The 18,061-nt window shown below is 35.1% G+C and overlaps 1 protein-coding gene across 2 annotated transcripts in view; it reads left to right on the top strand.

Annotated features, from left to right (window-relative positions):
* Positions 1-17,816, top strand: part of Stam (signal transducing adaptor molecule) — a 68,533-nt gene extending 50,717 nt beyond the window's left edge. For both annotated transcript variants that reach the window (XM_020180979.2, XM_020180978.2), the window contains one exon: positions 3,409-17,816. In XM_020180979.2, coding sequence (XP_020036568.1) covers positions 3,409-3,643 — 235 coding nt within the window. In that variant the 3' untranslated portion in view covers positions 3,644-17,816. The remainder of the gene's footprint in view (positions 1-3,408) is intronic.
* Positions 17,817-18,061: the final 245 nt, after the last annotated feature.

Below are 18,061 nucleotides of genomic sequence, written 5' to 3'. Positions count from 1 at the left end.
TTTCTTGCCTAGTTTGCATGGTCTCACGACATCAGTCTTGCCTTTTTGAATCCATCTATCCTGTTACTATTTTCATTATCCTTAAGACTCAAGCTCCTTAATATGCTACCTAAGGCCCTGCATTCAGTCCTTGTCAATGTCTTCAGGTATATCTCTTAACATTCCCACCATACACTTTAAATCATTAGTAACAGGATACTGGTGATAACACCCACCATATACCAGGCCTTTCACCCCTCCCATTCTTGTGCATACCACAGATAACATGCCATGCTGTAGTACCATATCTTTGCTTGTGATAGAACATCCTTCTTTTTTTGTCATTCCTAGCTAAGAATGACACATCCTAAGTATATTTTCTTAGGACATTTGAGACATTTAAAGCACTGGATACGTATGTACCTTTATGATTTATGTTGTAGCAAATTATATAGCTTTGTATGTTTGCCCTTTCTTAGAAGAAACTCAAATTTTACTTGTATTTCAGTTGTTTAGCATACATTTATAACTTTATTTGGTTAACTTTGCTTTTCTTTCTCTTCAATGTTTTGAAGTTTATTCAATTCAAAGAGCTAATACTAGTTTGTAGAGCCTTTCAATTCTAAGTTCTTGAGGTATATGCCTATATTAAAGATCTTCTCAGTAGATCTTCCTTGACTGTCCCATTTCAAATTGAAGTCACCTATATCACTCTCCTTTTTCAAGAAGTATCTTTTTTGTTTGTTTTTGTGATGTTGGGAATCAACCCCAAGGATGCCAGGCAAGCATTGCATATTGAGCTACATCTCCAGCTCTTACTAAATTTTCAGTAAACTCTGTTTAACAGAAGTAAAACTGAAATCATAGGTAATTTAGTACATAATCTTTGGTGGCCTTATAATGTCACTTATTGTCACCTTATAATACTGTCATCACTACAAATAGCTTTTGGAAACTGCATCATTGCCATCTTCTCTCAGTAAGCATCTGTCCTAAGATGAAAGAAGTCTGAAAAGGTGTTAATTCTGAAACCAAAATTGTAGGTAAAAGAATGAGAAGTAGCCTCCTAGGTGTGAGCTGAAGAGCACTGTAACAACATGCCTATCAAAAACAACAAAACTCCTCATTGTCCTTGATATGTAGCTGGAAAGCTTACGTCAAATGAGCAGTACACCTCTAACAAGTAGACTTCTGACCCTGACCCTTTCTCCTCCCAACTATTCCACTTTTGCTCTGCTAGCAGTTTCCTTAGTTCTCCGTTTAAGCATACGTATTTGTTTTGATGTGTTTGTGTGTGTATGTATCTATATGTACATTTACATCTAATTTCTCCATTTAAGCACACACATACATTTGCTTTTATATAGATTCTTAAATTGTGTCAAAACCTTTATGTAGCCTTTGCAGCAAATAAAAATACCTTACTGGCTTAATACAGCACCTGAAATTATCATCATTAACATGTATGCATTTATCGAATATTTGCTTAGTTCCTATTTGGTATAAAACTGCCCTAGTCAATGTGGCTATAAAAGATAAAAGAGACTCAACTTCAGCTCTTAATATACTGTAGTTAAAGGGGATACAGACAAGTCAAAAAGCAATCAGTGAAAATGGCACCCATAGGAACCGTGCTGGAGAGGCAAGAAAGCAAGGAAGGCATCCTAGTGAAAATGAAGCTAAGCTAACAACCCACTAGAGAATTAACAGGAATGAGCCAGGCCAAGAAGGCTAAATATTTCAAGGACATGCTCTACAAATGCACCTGTTGAATTGTACATGTGTTCTTTAGTGGTAACATTAATAGCTACACTATGTTTGTAGGGTCAGGCCCTGTACCAACAATTCGTATATGGATATAGTTTCAGATCTGAATAGGTATAGGTACATATAATTGACAAATGGTTGTGGTAGGATATGTGGAATGTCTTGTATTTTTTCTGTATTTTTAGGAAAATGACAGATGGGATTATCAGACTTTCATCTCCACTAATCCATTGAAATTGTTCTTGTCAACAACACTGGTGATTTCCATATTGCCAGATTGTGCAGTCAGTTTTCAGTTCTCCCATGCCGTTTGGTAGTTCGTCATTCTTTCTTCTTTTTTGAAATACTTTTTCACTTGGCCATGCCTATTGTTTCTTGGTTTTCCTTCTCACTGCTACTCCTCAGTCTCCTTTATATAGTGCCTCTGTCTTTCTGACTTCAAGTCTAGGGTTCACTAAATGAGCTGTTTTCTCTATTAGCAGATATACCCTAAAGGATTTCATGTAGCCTGTGACTCTGAACATCATGTGTATGCTAATAACTGCAAATTGTATTTTTACTCTGGACCTTCACTTGGCCCCAGATGTGAACAGCCGACTGCCTATGCATTATCTTACGAATCTTCTAGACGTCTCACTGGATACTTCCAGAGCCATTCTTTGATCTTCCTCACCCCTGTCCTGTCCCCAGACTACTGCAGTTCTGTCTGTATTCTTCACTTTTTTAGTGAATAGCCACTCTGCGTGTTTCTTTTTCCAGTTACTAAACCTCGCACGTTGACTACTATGTCCATTATCAAATTTTGGTGACACAGTCTTCAAAATATGTTTGGAGTGTGATCCTTTTCTCCCTTCTCCACTATTGCTCTGGTCGCCTGTCAGCCCTCATCTGGAAAAATGTAGTAGTCTCCACATTAGTTCTGTCTTCGTTCCAGAATAAGACTGTTAGAATGTGAGACATATCAGACTGAGGATGAAGCTCAATGGTATAATATTTACCTACTGTGCACACAGCCCTGGGTTTGATCCCCAGCCCTGCAAAAAAAAAAAAAGAAAGAAAGGTCCTATCATATTACCCTTCTGTTCAAAACCAACCAACAACCAAGGTCTTTCAAGGCACTGTATGGTCTGAGTCTCCTGCCCCCTTAATTCTGTCATCTTATTTTGTGCCACTCTTCCTTGTGCTGATCTGCCATAGTCCTCTTGGGCTCCTTCTGTTCCTTGGATATTGAATATGGCTTTTTCTGTCTTTTGCCTGAAGCAAGTTTTTCCTAGATAATTGATATGATGGCTGCCTTTTTCCCTTCTGTGGGTCTTTGCTTAAATACTGCTTTATGTGAAAGCAGCACCCAGTAAACTATAATCTATTACCTCAGGTACTTTGGACCTACCATGTTGTTTTTCTTCACACAACCCTCAATGACACAAACTTGTTTTTTATTCCTTTTCTCCCACTAAAATGTGTGCTCCATGATGTTAGGGCCTTATTTTTCTCACTCTTTTTACATCCCAGTACCTAAAAGAACAGTGTTTGACGCATTATAGATATTTAATTAAAAAATGTATCAAATGAATTTAAATGAGTGTCTAAAAATCTCTTTCTTATTTATCTTTAAGTAGTAATGTAATTGAATATTAACTAATTGTTTTTCTTCCTCCGTAGTGCAATGGTCAGTTCTGTTCAAGGAAATGCATATCCCAACCAGGCTCCAATATATAGTCCTCCTCCTGCTGCTGCTGCTGCTGCACCTGCAGACGTCACTCTATACCAGAATGCAGGAACTAATATGTCCCAGGTGCCAAACTATAATTTAACAGCATCAGCCCTGCCTCAACCAGGAGGCAGCCAACAGCCACCTCAGCCACAGCAACCATATTCTCAAAAGGCTCTGCTATAGGACCTGGTGTTCCTTTTTTGTGGCACATACCTGCTAAATGCCGCTGACAAGGTTAGGAGATTCATTGCTACTTAAGATTCGTTTATCCTCAGCTTATAGGAATCAGTCTTGGTCAACAAGTTAAAATACCCAAGAACATAGAACTCTCTTCGATTTGCACTGACTTGTTAGAGGTTCATCCCTTTTCCTCCCCCAGAGGAATGAAACTACTTACAACACTTAATTCCTTTCGTAATATGAAGAATTGATACGTGATTAGTGTCTCATAAAATTATCTGGTCTGCAAAAAGTCAAACTTACAAAAACTGTTGTGGCAAATGTTATGCACATATGTTGATATGTAGCTTCATTAGTGGCCGTTTCAGTCACAGTGGTGATCATGTGAGTGTTTAACACTGTGTTAAATTAATTTACATTGCTATTTTATTTTAATCATGAACAGTTACCATGTTTCCTAATGTTTTGTGTAGATTTAAGATAATTACACTATCCTGTTAAACTGCAAGAGAGCAGCGTTGTAGCGTATTTCCAGGCAGGCATTGTTGTCCATGGCTCAGTTTCACATTAAGCTGACCTCCCTTTTATTCATTGTGACTGAACTTATGTGTATTATGTGTTTCTGTAGTCTCTGCATACTACTCGCTGTCATCACACCAGCGGACAGTAGCTAAATTTTTGGTGCAGTTACAGCAAATGATAATGTTCCCTTTTAAACTTTACATCTTGGCATGATATTTCAGGTATTGTGGGACCGTGAGACAAAATTAAGTAGGATCACATTCTTTACATCTTAATTTTAAAGAAATAATGTTGATTTACTTTTTCCTAGTTGAAGATAGTAATTAGGTTTCTAAGTGTATATTGTGTTTATTGGTGGCAGTGACACCAAAGATAGAGGCCATGAATAGAAATTTTTTAACTGGAAAGAAAACATTTATTACACTACATTTTCAAAGTCTCTTGTAATTGTTTAGAATATAAACAAAATTTGATTCATTTGTCTTACCCTACTACTAGTCTTTTAAATATGTCTTTAACACATTGTATCCTTTAATTCTTCATTAAAATGGATATGAGAAGATGTTTCAAAATAATTTATATTCCTGGCTTTGCTTAACAGTTTATGTATTTATTACTGTGTTTCAAACTGGAGTTCTGGCTGCTTTCTCTCTCTCTCTCTCTCTCTCTCTCTCTCTCACTCATTTAAAGTTTTTATGGAATTATTTTGGCTTCTTATTCAGGAGTGTTTTTGAATACTCTCTTTTAATCCATAGAGAATGTTTTTCACTGACATTTAAAATGGTAACTATTCCTAATTTCCCTGGTTGTACTATACTATAATTTAGCAGTATTATTTGCACAATTGAAATTTTGGGTTGAGTACCATGTTTAATGAATTAATTCAGCAGGATTCATACTATAAATACAAATTTGGTTTGTATTTTCTAAGACTCTTGTAATAGGGAAGCTTGTCTGTTTTGTTTTTGACGAACAACTCCATCTTTGGCAGATAATCTTAATGGCGACTAACTTCAGGTTTGGATGCACCATCTTCAACATAAGTGTGTCACCGTGGTGTTACATGTTTTCCTGAGTTGAGAGAGAGAGAGAGAGTCCTGTGATTTGAATTTAGGGTGGCTTTTTTGGGGGTTGGGGAAGCTGCTGTACTGGGATTTGAACTCGGGGCCTAGACAGGCAGTCTTACTGCTTGAGCCACTCCACCAGCCCGTATTTAGAGGTGCTGCCTTCAAATAGTAATGTTTAAAATTCAATTCAAACTTCACACCTTATTTTTCATTAGTTCTTTTTGTTAAACAGATTATAATCTTTTTTCATTCCAACTTAAATACCATAGTTTAAGTGATACTCTTTTCCCCAAGTCATACTATATTACTTTTTGTCATTTGATAAATTCCTGTTTATAACTATATCCTTTTCACATTTTAATTTTGATATCCTTTGTGTTGTAAAATCAATTAAACATTCTCTAGTATGCTTTTTGCCTTAGAAATGTCAAAGAATGTATACCCAGTAGGTTACCAGTTCATAAAATGAAAAAATCTTACCCTAATTTCAATGTATATGTATTTTTCATTACCTATTAGATTACTACGCTTACAAAGATTTAAATGAGTATTTGAAATGAAATTATTTTAGTTGGTGTCTTTCACTTATTAGGAATGAAAACACCAAGTTAGAAATTTTTCAATGAAAATGAATCACTGGCTTTTCCATCTTTGATCTGACAAGAGTGGGAATAGGAATGGGTCTCAAATAATTTTCTTTTGAAACCTGTGTGTGTTATACTTTCCCAAAATCTTTCATTAATAGCTGTCCTTAGCTTGAAGGAGTAGAATTATTTATAAAATGAACTAATTGTAGTGCAAACTTCTGTGAAGCATATTTTATTTCTCAGCTTATTTATAAAGTGTGAATTGCTTCAATAAACGTGACATCTAAATGGAAAAAAGTTCAATCCAGTTACTGTGCAGCATGAATGGCCAGTATACCCCATGGTTAAGTGGGTGTGACAGTGTATCAGTTCTCTGAACCTACTAGGAGTACACATAGTGTACTCACTATGATATTGTAGTATGTGCTAACTCTGATCCTCCTTCACTTTACCTATCTCCCCTACTCACTGAGGGACCTTTTTATGTGCCTAGAGATTCCCTTCATATTAAATATTTATGTAATTGTTTGTCTTCACCTCTTAGTTTTTATATTTAAAATGCTTAATAGACCAGTGTCATTCATTTCTCATGGATTTGGCTTTCATATGTACATGTTTCATTGAGCTTGAAGATACCCTTTATACAAAGCTGCAGGTTTGTATAAAACAGCTTAATACCCTACATGATAAAGTATACAGCTATAAAATTATAGAAGTTATTTTACAGAATGAGGTTTATTGGTATAATTGGCCACATTTCCATCTCATACACATTAAAATCACTATTTTGTTTTTCTCATCTATTTCCTTGTTTTAATTACCAGTTGTACTAATTATTAATTATTAATAGGTTTCTGTTACATCACTTTTTAAATATTAATAACAAAAGTGCAGTTTTAATTTTCCACTTTTGTATCTAATTATTTTTGTGAGATTTTTGTTTCGTTTGTTTGATTTTGGTTGATTGATTGCTTATACTCCTTAGAATAAAATATATGGAGGAACTTAGCTATATATTTTCTCTAAAGTTTTATTTTTAATTATCTTTTTTTTTTTTTCAAAGAAGGGGAATAGGAATTATTAAATTGGCCCCTTGAAGTATCAGACACTGTAAGTGGTGCTTTTTCTAAGGAGATTCTGCACTAAGAATTTTCAGGCCTACAGAAAGACTAAAAAAGTAATACATTGGACACCCAAACATTTTCATCTAGAGTCACCAATCATTAACAATTTGCTTTATTTCCTTATGTATGTTTGTATATAGATGTATGTATATGTATAAGATGTGTCCATATGTGTATACATACACACACATACTCTCATATAACCTAAGCCATTATCACATCTAAGAAACTAGCAGTTATTCTGTATTATATTATTCTCAAATGTCCCTACAAACATACTTTTTAATACACATAATGCATTAAACACATACACACAGTCTTTAATACAGAAAATACATGCCACCTTTTTGATGTCCCTTGATTCTCTGCTAATCTGGATCATGTCATGTTTTCCTCCATGACACTGACTTTTTAAGAATTGTCTTATCAAATGTCCCACATTCTGAATATTTATCTCTTTATGATAACTTTATTTAACTTGATGCTGTATTCTCACTATAATGGCTGTTATTTATTTCAAACAAATTATAATCAGAACCATATGATTTATGGTTGGAGTAATGAAAGTTATTTTTCAGGCTTATATCAGAAGCCACAAACATAACTGAACATCACTAATCTTAAAGTCTCTACTGGTAATTTTAGAAGTGTAATCAACAATTATAGGGCTGTGTTTGGGATACCTAAATTTTGACATGTCTGTTTTAAAGAATTTCTTGTTACCTAATAGTCAGTACCTATTAAGATACTAAAGTTGCTGAAAGGTGAGGAAAGTTCTTTCTTTTTAAAGTCCTAATTGTTACTTAATTTCTTCAACTTGGTTACCAAATTGGAAACAGGCTGAGTAAAATACATAAACCCATGGTCAAATTAGAAACACATGCAACTTAACAGTAATGTACACCTACAATTGCTTGTTTAGGGCCTTAAATTATTTCAGTTGATTAATGCTTTTGTAAACAAATATAATAAATGTTTGTTATCTGTTGTTTCTGAGGCAGTGTATATGAGGTTCTTAGCTGAGGACCATGACATGTCTTACTACTTTAAAAAGAAACATGGCATATAAACAGTTGAGAAGATTTTCAGTTAAGTTAATCATGTGTATTATTATCTGTTAGGCAGGTGTGAATTTCCAAATAGAAAAAAATTTATTTATTTATTTATATTTATTTATTTTTGCAGTGCTTGGGGTTTGAACTCAGGGCCTCATGCTCGTAAGGCAGGTGCTCTACTACTTGAGCCATTCCACCATCCTGCCAAATAGGAAACTTTACATGAAATGCCTATATATTACAGTTACTCTTCTCTGACCCAAAAAGTGCAGAAAGAAAATGTTTGTTTTGCTATTTTGGAATGTTTTCTTCCTTAAAAGAAAAAGATTTCAGCATAAGTATCTCTGATATTTTATAATCTAAAAATATAATTGTAATAACATACTCAAAAGAGTTGCTAACTGTAACTGAAGAAGTTTTAATCACGAATATAGGTAAAATCACTTAGTGTATGTCAGATAGGCTTCATAATAATAACTTCATTTCTACAAATACTGGGTGGCACATGACAAGGTGGTTTCACTAATTTTCATTGTGAATGTATCATAGTTTGTTGATCACATGGATTTCTTGTAAAGAAATGTGCTGTTTGGTGGTGGTGGTGGTGTTTGGGATTGAAGATATGAATAAGAAGTCATTAAATTGACTGATTCATTCTGCTATTAAGTGGAAATATCAGTTTATTGTCCTAGGAATCCAGAGAAGAGGATTTTAACCGTGATAAAGCTTTCATCAAAAGAATATCTTGGCAGATGTGCAATCTTGGGCAGCTCTGTGACTCTCTCTTGGCTGCCTTCTAATTTGTAATTTGTAGAACTAATGTAACTACATGATCATTTGTAGTTTATAAAAATTCAGTGCTTTATATCTTCTACTTCTGTCTATCTGAAATACTACCGCCATTGACCCTGAATAACTCATCCAGGACACTAAACTTATTCCATAGTGGCTTAGAAGAGGAAAAAGGGTGGAATGGGGTTGGGTCCTGTGGTGCTGAAACTCGAAGACATAACACAGTCATAACTATTGTAACAAGTTACTTTCTGAAAATAATCTGAGGATTCTGTTTATCCAGTAGCAAACTGGTGAGCTTTTTGTTCTTGTTCAAATTACCCTACTAGGAACATTTGCATTTTGGGTAGAAGTGCTTTCCTTATTAATTCTTTCACTTTCATTGGCACTGATTTGGAAAAAGAAGAAAAAAATTACAGCTCTGGGTATATACTGTATTTTTATACTGCTTGAAACCAAAGGAGATCGGTAGCATCAGATTGAAATTTTATAGTTCTTGATGTTCTAGTAGGCAAAGTCCCATTGACCTGAAAACAGTGGAGGCACTGCACCACTGTCACTGTCCTCAAGCTATTCTGATTATTAAGTTAGCAGATTGCTAAAATAGTAGAGTTCTGTGGAAACATAGTCTCCATCTTTGGTACTAACTGAGTGGTGTTTTCTAATACTTCAAATAAGGTACAAAACTAGCAGTGACTTCTTGATATCCCAACTACCTTCCCTAAAAAAAATGCCTTTATATTCCATTGAGTTACAGATTATTAATATAAAAATTAATGTGGCTATTAAATTTAAGAACACTTGATTCTTTTAAAGAACTTTTTTCTTATCTATTAAATTAATCCAATTTAGTGTATATTGTACAAAATACTGAGATTCTTCATGCCATTTTCATATGCATACATATGTCATGCTTTGATCATATCATTCCATAACCTTCACTTACCTCTGTCCTTTCCTCTTCCCTGATAGTGCCCCTTCCATTTTAATGTCTTTTAAAGTCCATTTTTATATTTACTGAAAACAATTCCAGGAATAAAATTTGTATGTTTAATTTTTCTGCTTATCTTTAGGACATCAGGTACCTTGATGGCATTAAAAAAATATTTTTCCTACGTGAGTTTCTGTTACTTAATGGAAGCTGTTAAAGAAGGAATGGCTTACTCAACTTTTGAGTAAACTAGATAAGCATTTCGAAGGTGTATGTCTGTATATATATATATATATATACACATGTATATATGTATATATACATGTGTATATATATATATATATATATATGTAGAGTGAGAGAGAGGAGGAGGAGGAAAGACAGCCTTTTCAATTATGTATTATGTATTATAGTTCGCCTTTGTAAGCACATGCCTTTTAGAATCTTTTGGAAGAAGGAACTTTTTTTCTTGTTTTGAGACAGGGTCTTGCCGTGTATCTTAGGCTGGTCTTAGAATTGCAGTCCTCCTGCCTCAACCCCCTAAGTAGCTGAGATTGCAGGTGTGAATCACTTACACTCAGCATTTGGGAATCATTTTTGCTGTCTTAAGTTATTCAAACATGGCCCCAGAAGGGAATACTGGTTGGGTTTCACTTCCCTACAGAAAAAGTTTTCATTTTCCAGCAAAGTTATCCTTAAAATTTGATGATGAAATACATTCCTAGATTAGCATACCCTGAAGCAGTTCATTTCCACCAAGTCTGCATTGTAGAAGATATTTAAGGGAGTACTGCACACAGAAGAGGAAGAAAGGCAGTCACATGAGAGCCCAAGAAAGAATAAATTTCAAGAGAGGAATAAGTGAAAACATATGGATTAGGAAAGAATAAAACATGCTGAACTCAGCAAACCAGCAAAACCTAAAGATGAATAAGGACCAAAGAACAGCATGAATATTTGAATAAACTTGGAGGGAGGGGAAACAATAAAACCACTGCAAACGGTAAATCACCCTAAATGTAAAAGATCTTAACTCTCCAATCAAATGATAATAGGTTGATTGATTGGATTAAAATCAGGATCCTATTATTTGTTGTCTACAAGAAATATATTTCATAAAGACAGACTGTAAGAATGATAATACTAAACAGATGGAAATCAGAAGCAAGGAGAACAGCTATCATATATGACAAAACAGACTTCAAGCCAAAATTAAAAGAGTAAAAAAGATCATTGCATATTAATAAAGGAAGAAACTATTAAGATAAAACAGTTCTAAATATCTGCACCAAGTGTCGAAGTGTCAATTTCATAAAAGTTATCGAACATCAGGGTCCTATTGTAATAATAGCAAGTGGTTTCAACACTGAGCTATCAATACATCGATCACCTAGACAAAAATGTCAACAGATATTTTAGAATTAAACAGCATAGTTTGGCCAAATGGACTTAACAGGCAGCAGCAGAATACACATTCCTCTCAACAACCCTGGAACATTATCCAAAATGGACCACATTTTAGGTCATAAAGTAAGTCTTAACAAATACAAAGAAAGAGAATTATGTCTTATATCCCAACAGACCATAATAGAATAAAATTAGAAATAAATACCAAGAAAAACTATTCAAACTAGATTGAACAACAAACTTGGGAATGATCAGTAAGTGTGTCGAAGAAATCCGGAAAGAAATTTAAAAATTCCTGGACTCAAATGAAAATAAGAACACTACCTACCAAAACCTGTGGGACACAGTAAAGGCAGTCCTAAGAGAAGTTTATAGCTAGAAGTGCCTACATTAAAAAATCGGGATCGCAAATAAGAAGCCTAATGCACCTCAGTGTTTTAGAAAAACAGGAATAAGCCAAATCCCAAATCAGTAGATGGAAAGAAATAATAAACACTAATGAAATGGAGACTGTATCTCCAGGTTATTTTGGAGATGAGAGTCTTGCTTTTTGCCAAGGCTGGCCTGGCTGGCCTCAACCTGTGATCCTCCTGATCTCAGCCTCCCAACTAGCTAGGATTAGAGGTATGAGCCACCAACATTGGGCTGTTCTCTCCACTCTTAATAAAAGTGCTTAAATGCTTAGGCAGAACAATAAGGCAAGAGAAAGAAAAAGGATACAAATAAGGAAGAAGTCAAATTATCCCTATTTCCAGATGACACGATTTGTAAAAGACTCAAAGACTCCACTTTCTCCATAAAAACAACCCTCTTAAGTCTGATAACATTTCAGCAAAGGAGGACACAAAATAAATGTACAGAAATAAGCTTTTCTGTACGCCAACAACAAACAGGCTGAGAAATCATTAACACAATCCCATTCTCTCTCTCAAAAAAAAAAAAAAAAACCACCTAGGAACAACCTGAGGAGGTGAAAGATCGCTAGTCAAACTATAAAACCTCAAAAAAAGACACATGAAGATAGTTAGACCTTTAGTTTGTGGATAGGATCAGCAGAAGCAATGTTATGAAAATGACCATACTACTAAAAGTCATCTACAGATTTATGCACTCCTCATCAAAATCTCAATGATATTCTTCATAGAAAAATCAATTCTAAAATTCATGTAAAAGCACAAAAGCCCCTAAATAGCAAAGTAACCATGAGCCAAAAGAACAAAACAAGGGGCTATCACAATACCTGACTTCTACGTTATAGAGACATAGCAACAAAAACAATCTGGTACAGGGAGAATAGAAGACTCAGAAGAAAGCCCACACAGTTCCAAACATCTGATTTTCAGCAAAATGCCAAAAACATACATTGGAGAAAAGAGAAGCCTCTTCAACAAATGATGTAGTAGGGAAAACTGGATATCCACACATAGAACTGAAACTAGGTCCCAGTCTCTCACCCTGTACAAAATCAATTCAAAATGGATCAAAGACCTTAATGTAAGACCAGTAACTTTGAAACTACTACAGGAATACATGGGAAAAACACTGGAAGATATAGGCATAGGCAATAACTTTGTATACAGGACTCCAATAGCTCAAGAAATAAGAGCAAAGATTAACAAGTAGGATTGCATCATATTAAAAATATTCTATTAAATAAACAATTATTATGATAGAGACTGTCTGCAGAATGGGAGAACAGCTTTGCCAGCTGATGAAAGGGACTAATATCCAGGAGATACAGAGAGCTCAAAAAACTAAACACCAAAAGACCTAATAAATGGGGAAATGAACAGACAGTCCTCGAAATAAGCAGTGCAAATAGCCAATAAATATATGAAAAATGTTCAACATCGTCAGCCATAAAATAAATGCAAACCAAAACACTGAGATTCCATCTCACCCCGGAGAGAATGGCTATCATCAAGAAAGCAAACAACAAATGCTGCTTAGGATGCAGTGAAGAAGGAACCCTTATACTGTTAGTGGGAACGTAAACTTAGGCATCCACTGTGGAAATTAGAGTTTCCTCAAAAAGAACTAGAACTGAACACAGTGGTTAACGTCTATAATCCTAGCTATTCAGGAGGCAGAGATTGGGAAGATCATGGTTCAAGACTGGCCTGGGCAGAAATTTAGTGTTTCCTCCATCTTAATAAGCTGGATGTGATGGCCTGCAACTGTCATCCCAGCTATGTGGGAGGCAATAGGTAGAAAGATCATGGTCTGAATCCAGCCACAGGCAAAATATGAGACCCTATCTGAAAACTAACCTAGGCAAAAAAGGGCTGGAAGCATGACTCAAGCGGCAGAGTGCCTACCTAGCAAGCTCAGGGCTCTGAGTTGAAACCCCAGAAACTGACAAAAAACAAAACTGAAAATAGAACTACCATAGGATCCTGATATCCACTCTTCGGCTTATATTTGTAGGAATCTAAGTTAACATACCATAGATACCTGCACACCTGTGTTTGTTACAGCACTAACCACGATAGAAAAGCTATGGAATCAGCATAGGTGCCCATCAACTAATGAATGGATAAAAAATGTGCTATATAAACACAATTAAATAATTTTCAGCCATAAGAATGAAATTATGCCATTTGTAGGAAAACAGATGGAGCTGGATATGTTGAGCTTGATTGATTAACCAAGCTGAAAAAGACAAATATGTTTTCTTTATGTGGACTTTAAACCTAAAAAAGGTGTGTGTGTGTGTGTGTATTATATTTACATTCGTGTTATATATTTATATATTGTAATAAATACACATTTTATATATATTTGTAGATATAAAACATCAAATGCAAATGTGGGATTGAGGGGGCTTGGGGAAGGAGGAATGGAGAGGGTGACGGTGTGAATATTACCAAAGTACATTATATCTTGCATGAAAATAGCATAATGTAACTCACTAAAAATTAACAAAAGGGATGGACAATAAGAAAGAGGGTGAATTTGATCAAAGTACAATACATACATGTATGGAAATACCACAATGAAACACCTTTGTACAATTAATATATGCTAATAAAATATTTTTAAAAGTTTTTGTGTAATAAATACTGAGTTTATATTTATATGTTTTTTTCTTCCCTTTAAAAGGCAACTTAGGTTCTACTAAAGCTTAGTTGAAATAATGTCAAAACTTCACAGCAGTCTTATTGTTGCCAAATGTTTTTACATGAGGAAGGAAAATCGTCCAATAAATTTCCCTCAAGTTAAATTTAATATGTATTTGAAATAGAAATGTCTGTAGCTAGAATATAATCACATTGGGCTGATGGTTAAGTTACTGTCCTTTGCTTACTTCACTAAAGAGTAGGATATTTCTACTTTTCTACATGCCTTTTGTATATTTGAAAAAGAATGATTTTTCTCAAGGATTTAACAGGTTGGGAGCAAATTGCTTTTTTTTTTTTTTTAAACTTTCATTCATCATTGTAGAAGGCAAAAAAATACCACTGATTATTTTTTGAAGAATACGTATTGAAACTAGCTCCTGTTTAGCTCTCAGTGGGAAAAATTGAATAGGTGTCCAGTTTATACTGTTTGCTTTATGTGTGATATAATTTTAAATGGTCAGGAAAATTGTTTTCAAAATGTAAGTAAAAGAGGATAGTGATACAGTAAAAGGTATTGGTTATAACTAATGTATTTTAGTACTTATGTCAAAAGTAAACATTTAGAACTATTCTGAAGTGCTAATATCCATTTTTGACAGAGGGTAAATATAAGTAAATTAAAATGGAATAGCATGGCGCTTAATGTCCTTTGAAAGTGACATTTCTAAATACTGTTCTTATCTATTAACCCGTGAATTACTAACAAAGTGCTGTTTACAACTGGTTTGTTTCTAGACATTTATTCTAAGAGCTTTCATTTGAGAATTGTAATATGCTATCCAGAATGCTTAAGGACAGCTTAAGGGAAAACTAAACATTGGTGGTGGTTTCCAGCAGATGCCTTTTGCATATTGTTCTTTAATTGTTGTAATTTTGATGAAATGGAACTCAGAATACTGCTTTGATGCATTTTAGAAATCACTGTGCTGTGCACAATTGTGCCATATAAATGCATTAGGGTCATGAAGAAAATTAGGTTAGAGCATTCCTTCTGCATGTCTTTTATATATTAAAAAACTGCAGCATTGGTTGGGGGTGGTGGTACATGATTGTAATCCCAGCACTTGGGAATCTGAGGTAGAATTGCTAGTTTCAGGTCAGCCTGCATTATATAGCAAGACTCTCAAAAAAAATATAAAAAGCCCAGGCACAGTAGCTCACACATGTAATCTGAACTACTCAGGAGGTGTGGAGGTTGGGAGGATAGCAATTCCAGCTAGCCTGGGCAAAAGCTAGTAAGACCCTATTCCCAAAATAACAAAAGTAAAAAGGGTGGGTGGAGCATGGCTTAAGAACTAAACCTAAGTCCAAACCCTAGTACCACACACACACACACACACACACACACACACACACAAAGCCAACATCTGCAACACACACACGTACACAAAACCTTTAGCAATGGCAGTTTAAGAATAAAGGTAGGAACTTAATAAAAATAGCACAATGTCACACATGTTTGATGGTTAAGAAATATATAGATCAGATCTAACAATAAATATGGCACTTTACCTTAGAAAAGACCTGAAGTAGTGTGCCTGTGGAAATGGGCATAGGAAGGTGATAGCTTATGATTTACTGTGAAACTGTGGGAGCTGTCAACTGAAATTAGAGGGCACATTGTCACCCCGAGTATGGATGAGTATGATTTAATACTCTTGGGGAGCCCAGGTCACTGGTGATAGTTTGAGGTTTGTGTATGTATGCACCTGTGAGCGTGTGTTTTGTGGATTCCCATGTTAGGTGTGTTTTTCCATATTTCATGTGTTTCTGTTACACAAAATAATATGTAAGCAAATGTGAAATTTGAATTTTTTTCACAATTTATTCTCTTAGTGTATCAGTTTCCTAGAACAAGTGTTTTCCTACAATACAATACAATACCAATACTGATGAAAAAGTCATTTAGAAACAGAGAATAAATGACTAGTCACCACTTATTTCTAATTTTAGAAAAATACCCTCTATACTTTTGACTGATTGATTAGAATTATGGGTGTCTAGGTTACAAAACTGTCTTTCCTCTTACCCAACCAGAACACATTCAGATTCAAAGAATTATTTTGTGTTTCACTTAAAATACAATATTTGAAAAATGATATACCCTATAGTCCTATTCTCTCCAAAAAAAAAAAAAGAAAAGAAAGAAAGAAAGTAAGGGGAGAGGATTTAGGGGGTGAACATTTTCCTAGTTAAGTAGGTATGGTCATTATGGTTTTGTTTATTAATTTCTGGTGGTTTGTCCATTGGTTGACTTGAGTATATGTATATAAGATTTTCAAGATTTGCTGACTGCTCTATACATTTTTACATTTTATTGACTAAATATGGCAGGCATTTAAAATATTTTGAGTATCTGCAGATCAGAAAACTTGAGTCCAGGCTGTTATAAGTTTATGATGATATCAACAGGTAAGCTTATTAAAACATGAACAATAAAGAAACATATCAGTGAGTCCACTCTAGTATCAAAAGTTAATTGTTATGCAGTATACTCTGAGGTCTTTTGCATAAACTGTCTCTAATCCATGTGTTCTCCAAGCTCATTTGTAACATAGTTTTGGAAAACATTTTAGGAAAGATGCTGATCCTGGTTACTGAGCTGCCAGGCTCTAATCTAAACCATGTTAATACAGGATATGACCAAAGTGTGGCATTGTGTCTGTGGTATGTGCAGTTTATATAATACAATGCTTTATAGGAAGGAACAGGGTCCAAACTGGATTGCCAGAAGCACATGTCTTAGTGCTGAGCAGTGGGTTCCAAGACTCCATCTCCCTGTAAGCTGTGGGGTGCATCTCATCTAAACCCTTACACTACCTGGTCTAGGCCAGTTTTCTGTGTCCTATCCTTTTTGTGCCCCAGAAATAAATCTACCTACCTTCTTTTTACTTTCACAGTTTGTAGCTTCAGATCACATTTTCATATTACTGGATTCACTGGAAGAGAATAAATAATCTCTCCCCTCCTCCCGTTCTCTCCCCCAGAACTTTATTTTCCTTCCTAACAGCACAAGGCTGACCAGAAGCAAGCAGACCAACCTGATGATGCCTGTTTGCAGAGAGGCTACCATTGGTGTACCCACCTAGGAAACTCAGAGCTCTGCTCCATTGCTAAAGGCCAGTTCAGTAACCATCTAGTACTGGGGGCAGGGGAAAGGAAGGTGTGCTTTCTACTCCATGAGCCGCCTCAATCTTTGTGTTGTAATGCTGTCTGTGATGATTCCAACATAAACATGTATCATTATCCTTTTCATTTCTGTATGATTCCAGCAATTTTATGGCTTGTTATACTAATGTGTATTAACTGTACAAAGTTATGGTTTCACTATGACATTTTCACATATGCATAAACCTACTTTGATCCTATTCACTGCCCATGATGTTGTATTATTCCCCCTCCTCCCTATTTTCTCCTACATCCCAAATAGTCCCCACTTTCACATTCATAGTTTTCCTCATAAATTCCATATATGATAGAAAACATGCAATACTTGTCTTTGTGAGTCTGCTTTATTTCACTTGACATGATGTTCCATTTTCCTGCAAATGGTAAAATTTCATTCTATATGGCTGAATAAAATTCCATTTTGTGAATATACTACATTTTCTTTATCTGTTCATCCCTTGAGGGGCACCTAGGCTGATTCCATAACTTGGCTATTGTGAATAGTGCCACAAGTTCATCCCATCTCAGTCAAATAGCTATCATGAAGACAACAATAAAATGCTGGCAAGGATGTGGAGGATGGGTGGGGAGAGGAGGCTCTATACATTGTGAGACTGTAAATTAGTCCAGCTGTATGGAAATAGGT

This window comes from Castor canadensis, chromosome 15 (assembly GCF_047511655.1).
Source record: "Castor canadensis chromosome 15, mCasCan1.hap1v2, whole genome shotgun sequence".
In the NCBI taxonomy this organism is placed as follows: Eukaryota; Metazoa; Chordata; class Mammalia; order Rodentia; family Castoridae; genus Castor; species Castor canadensis.
This window is presented reverse-complemented; position numbering and strand designations above follow the sequence as displayed.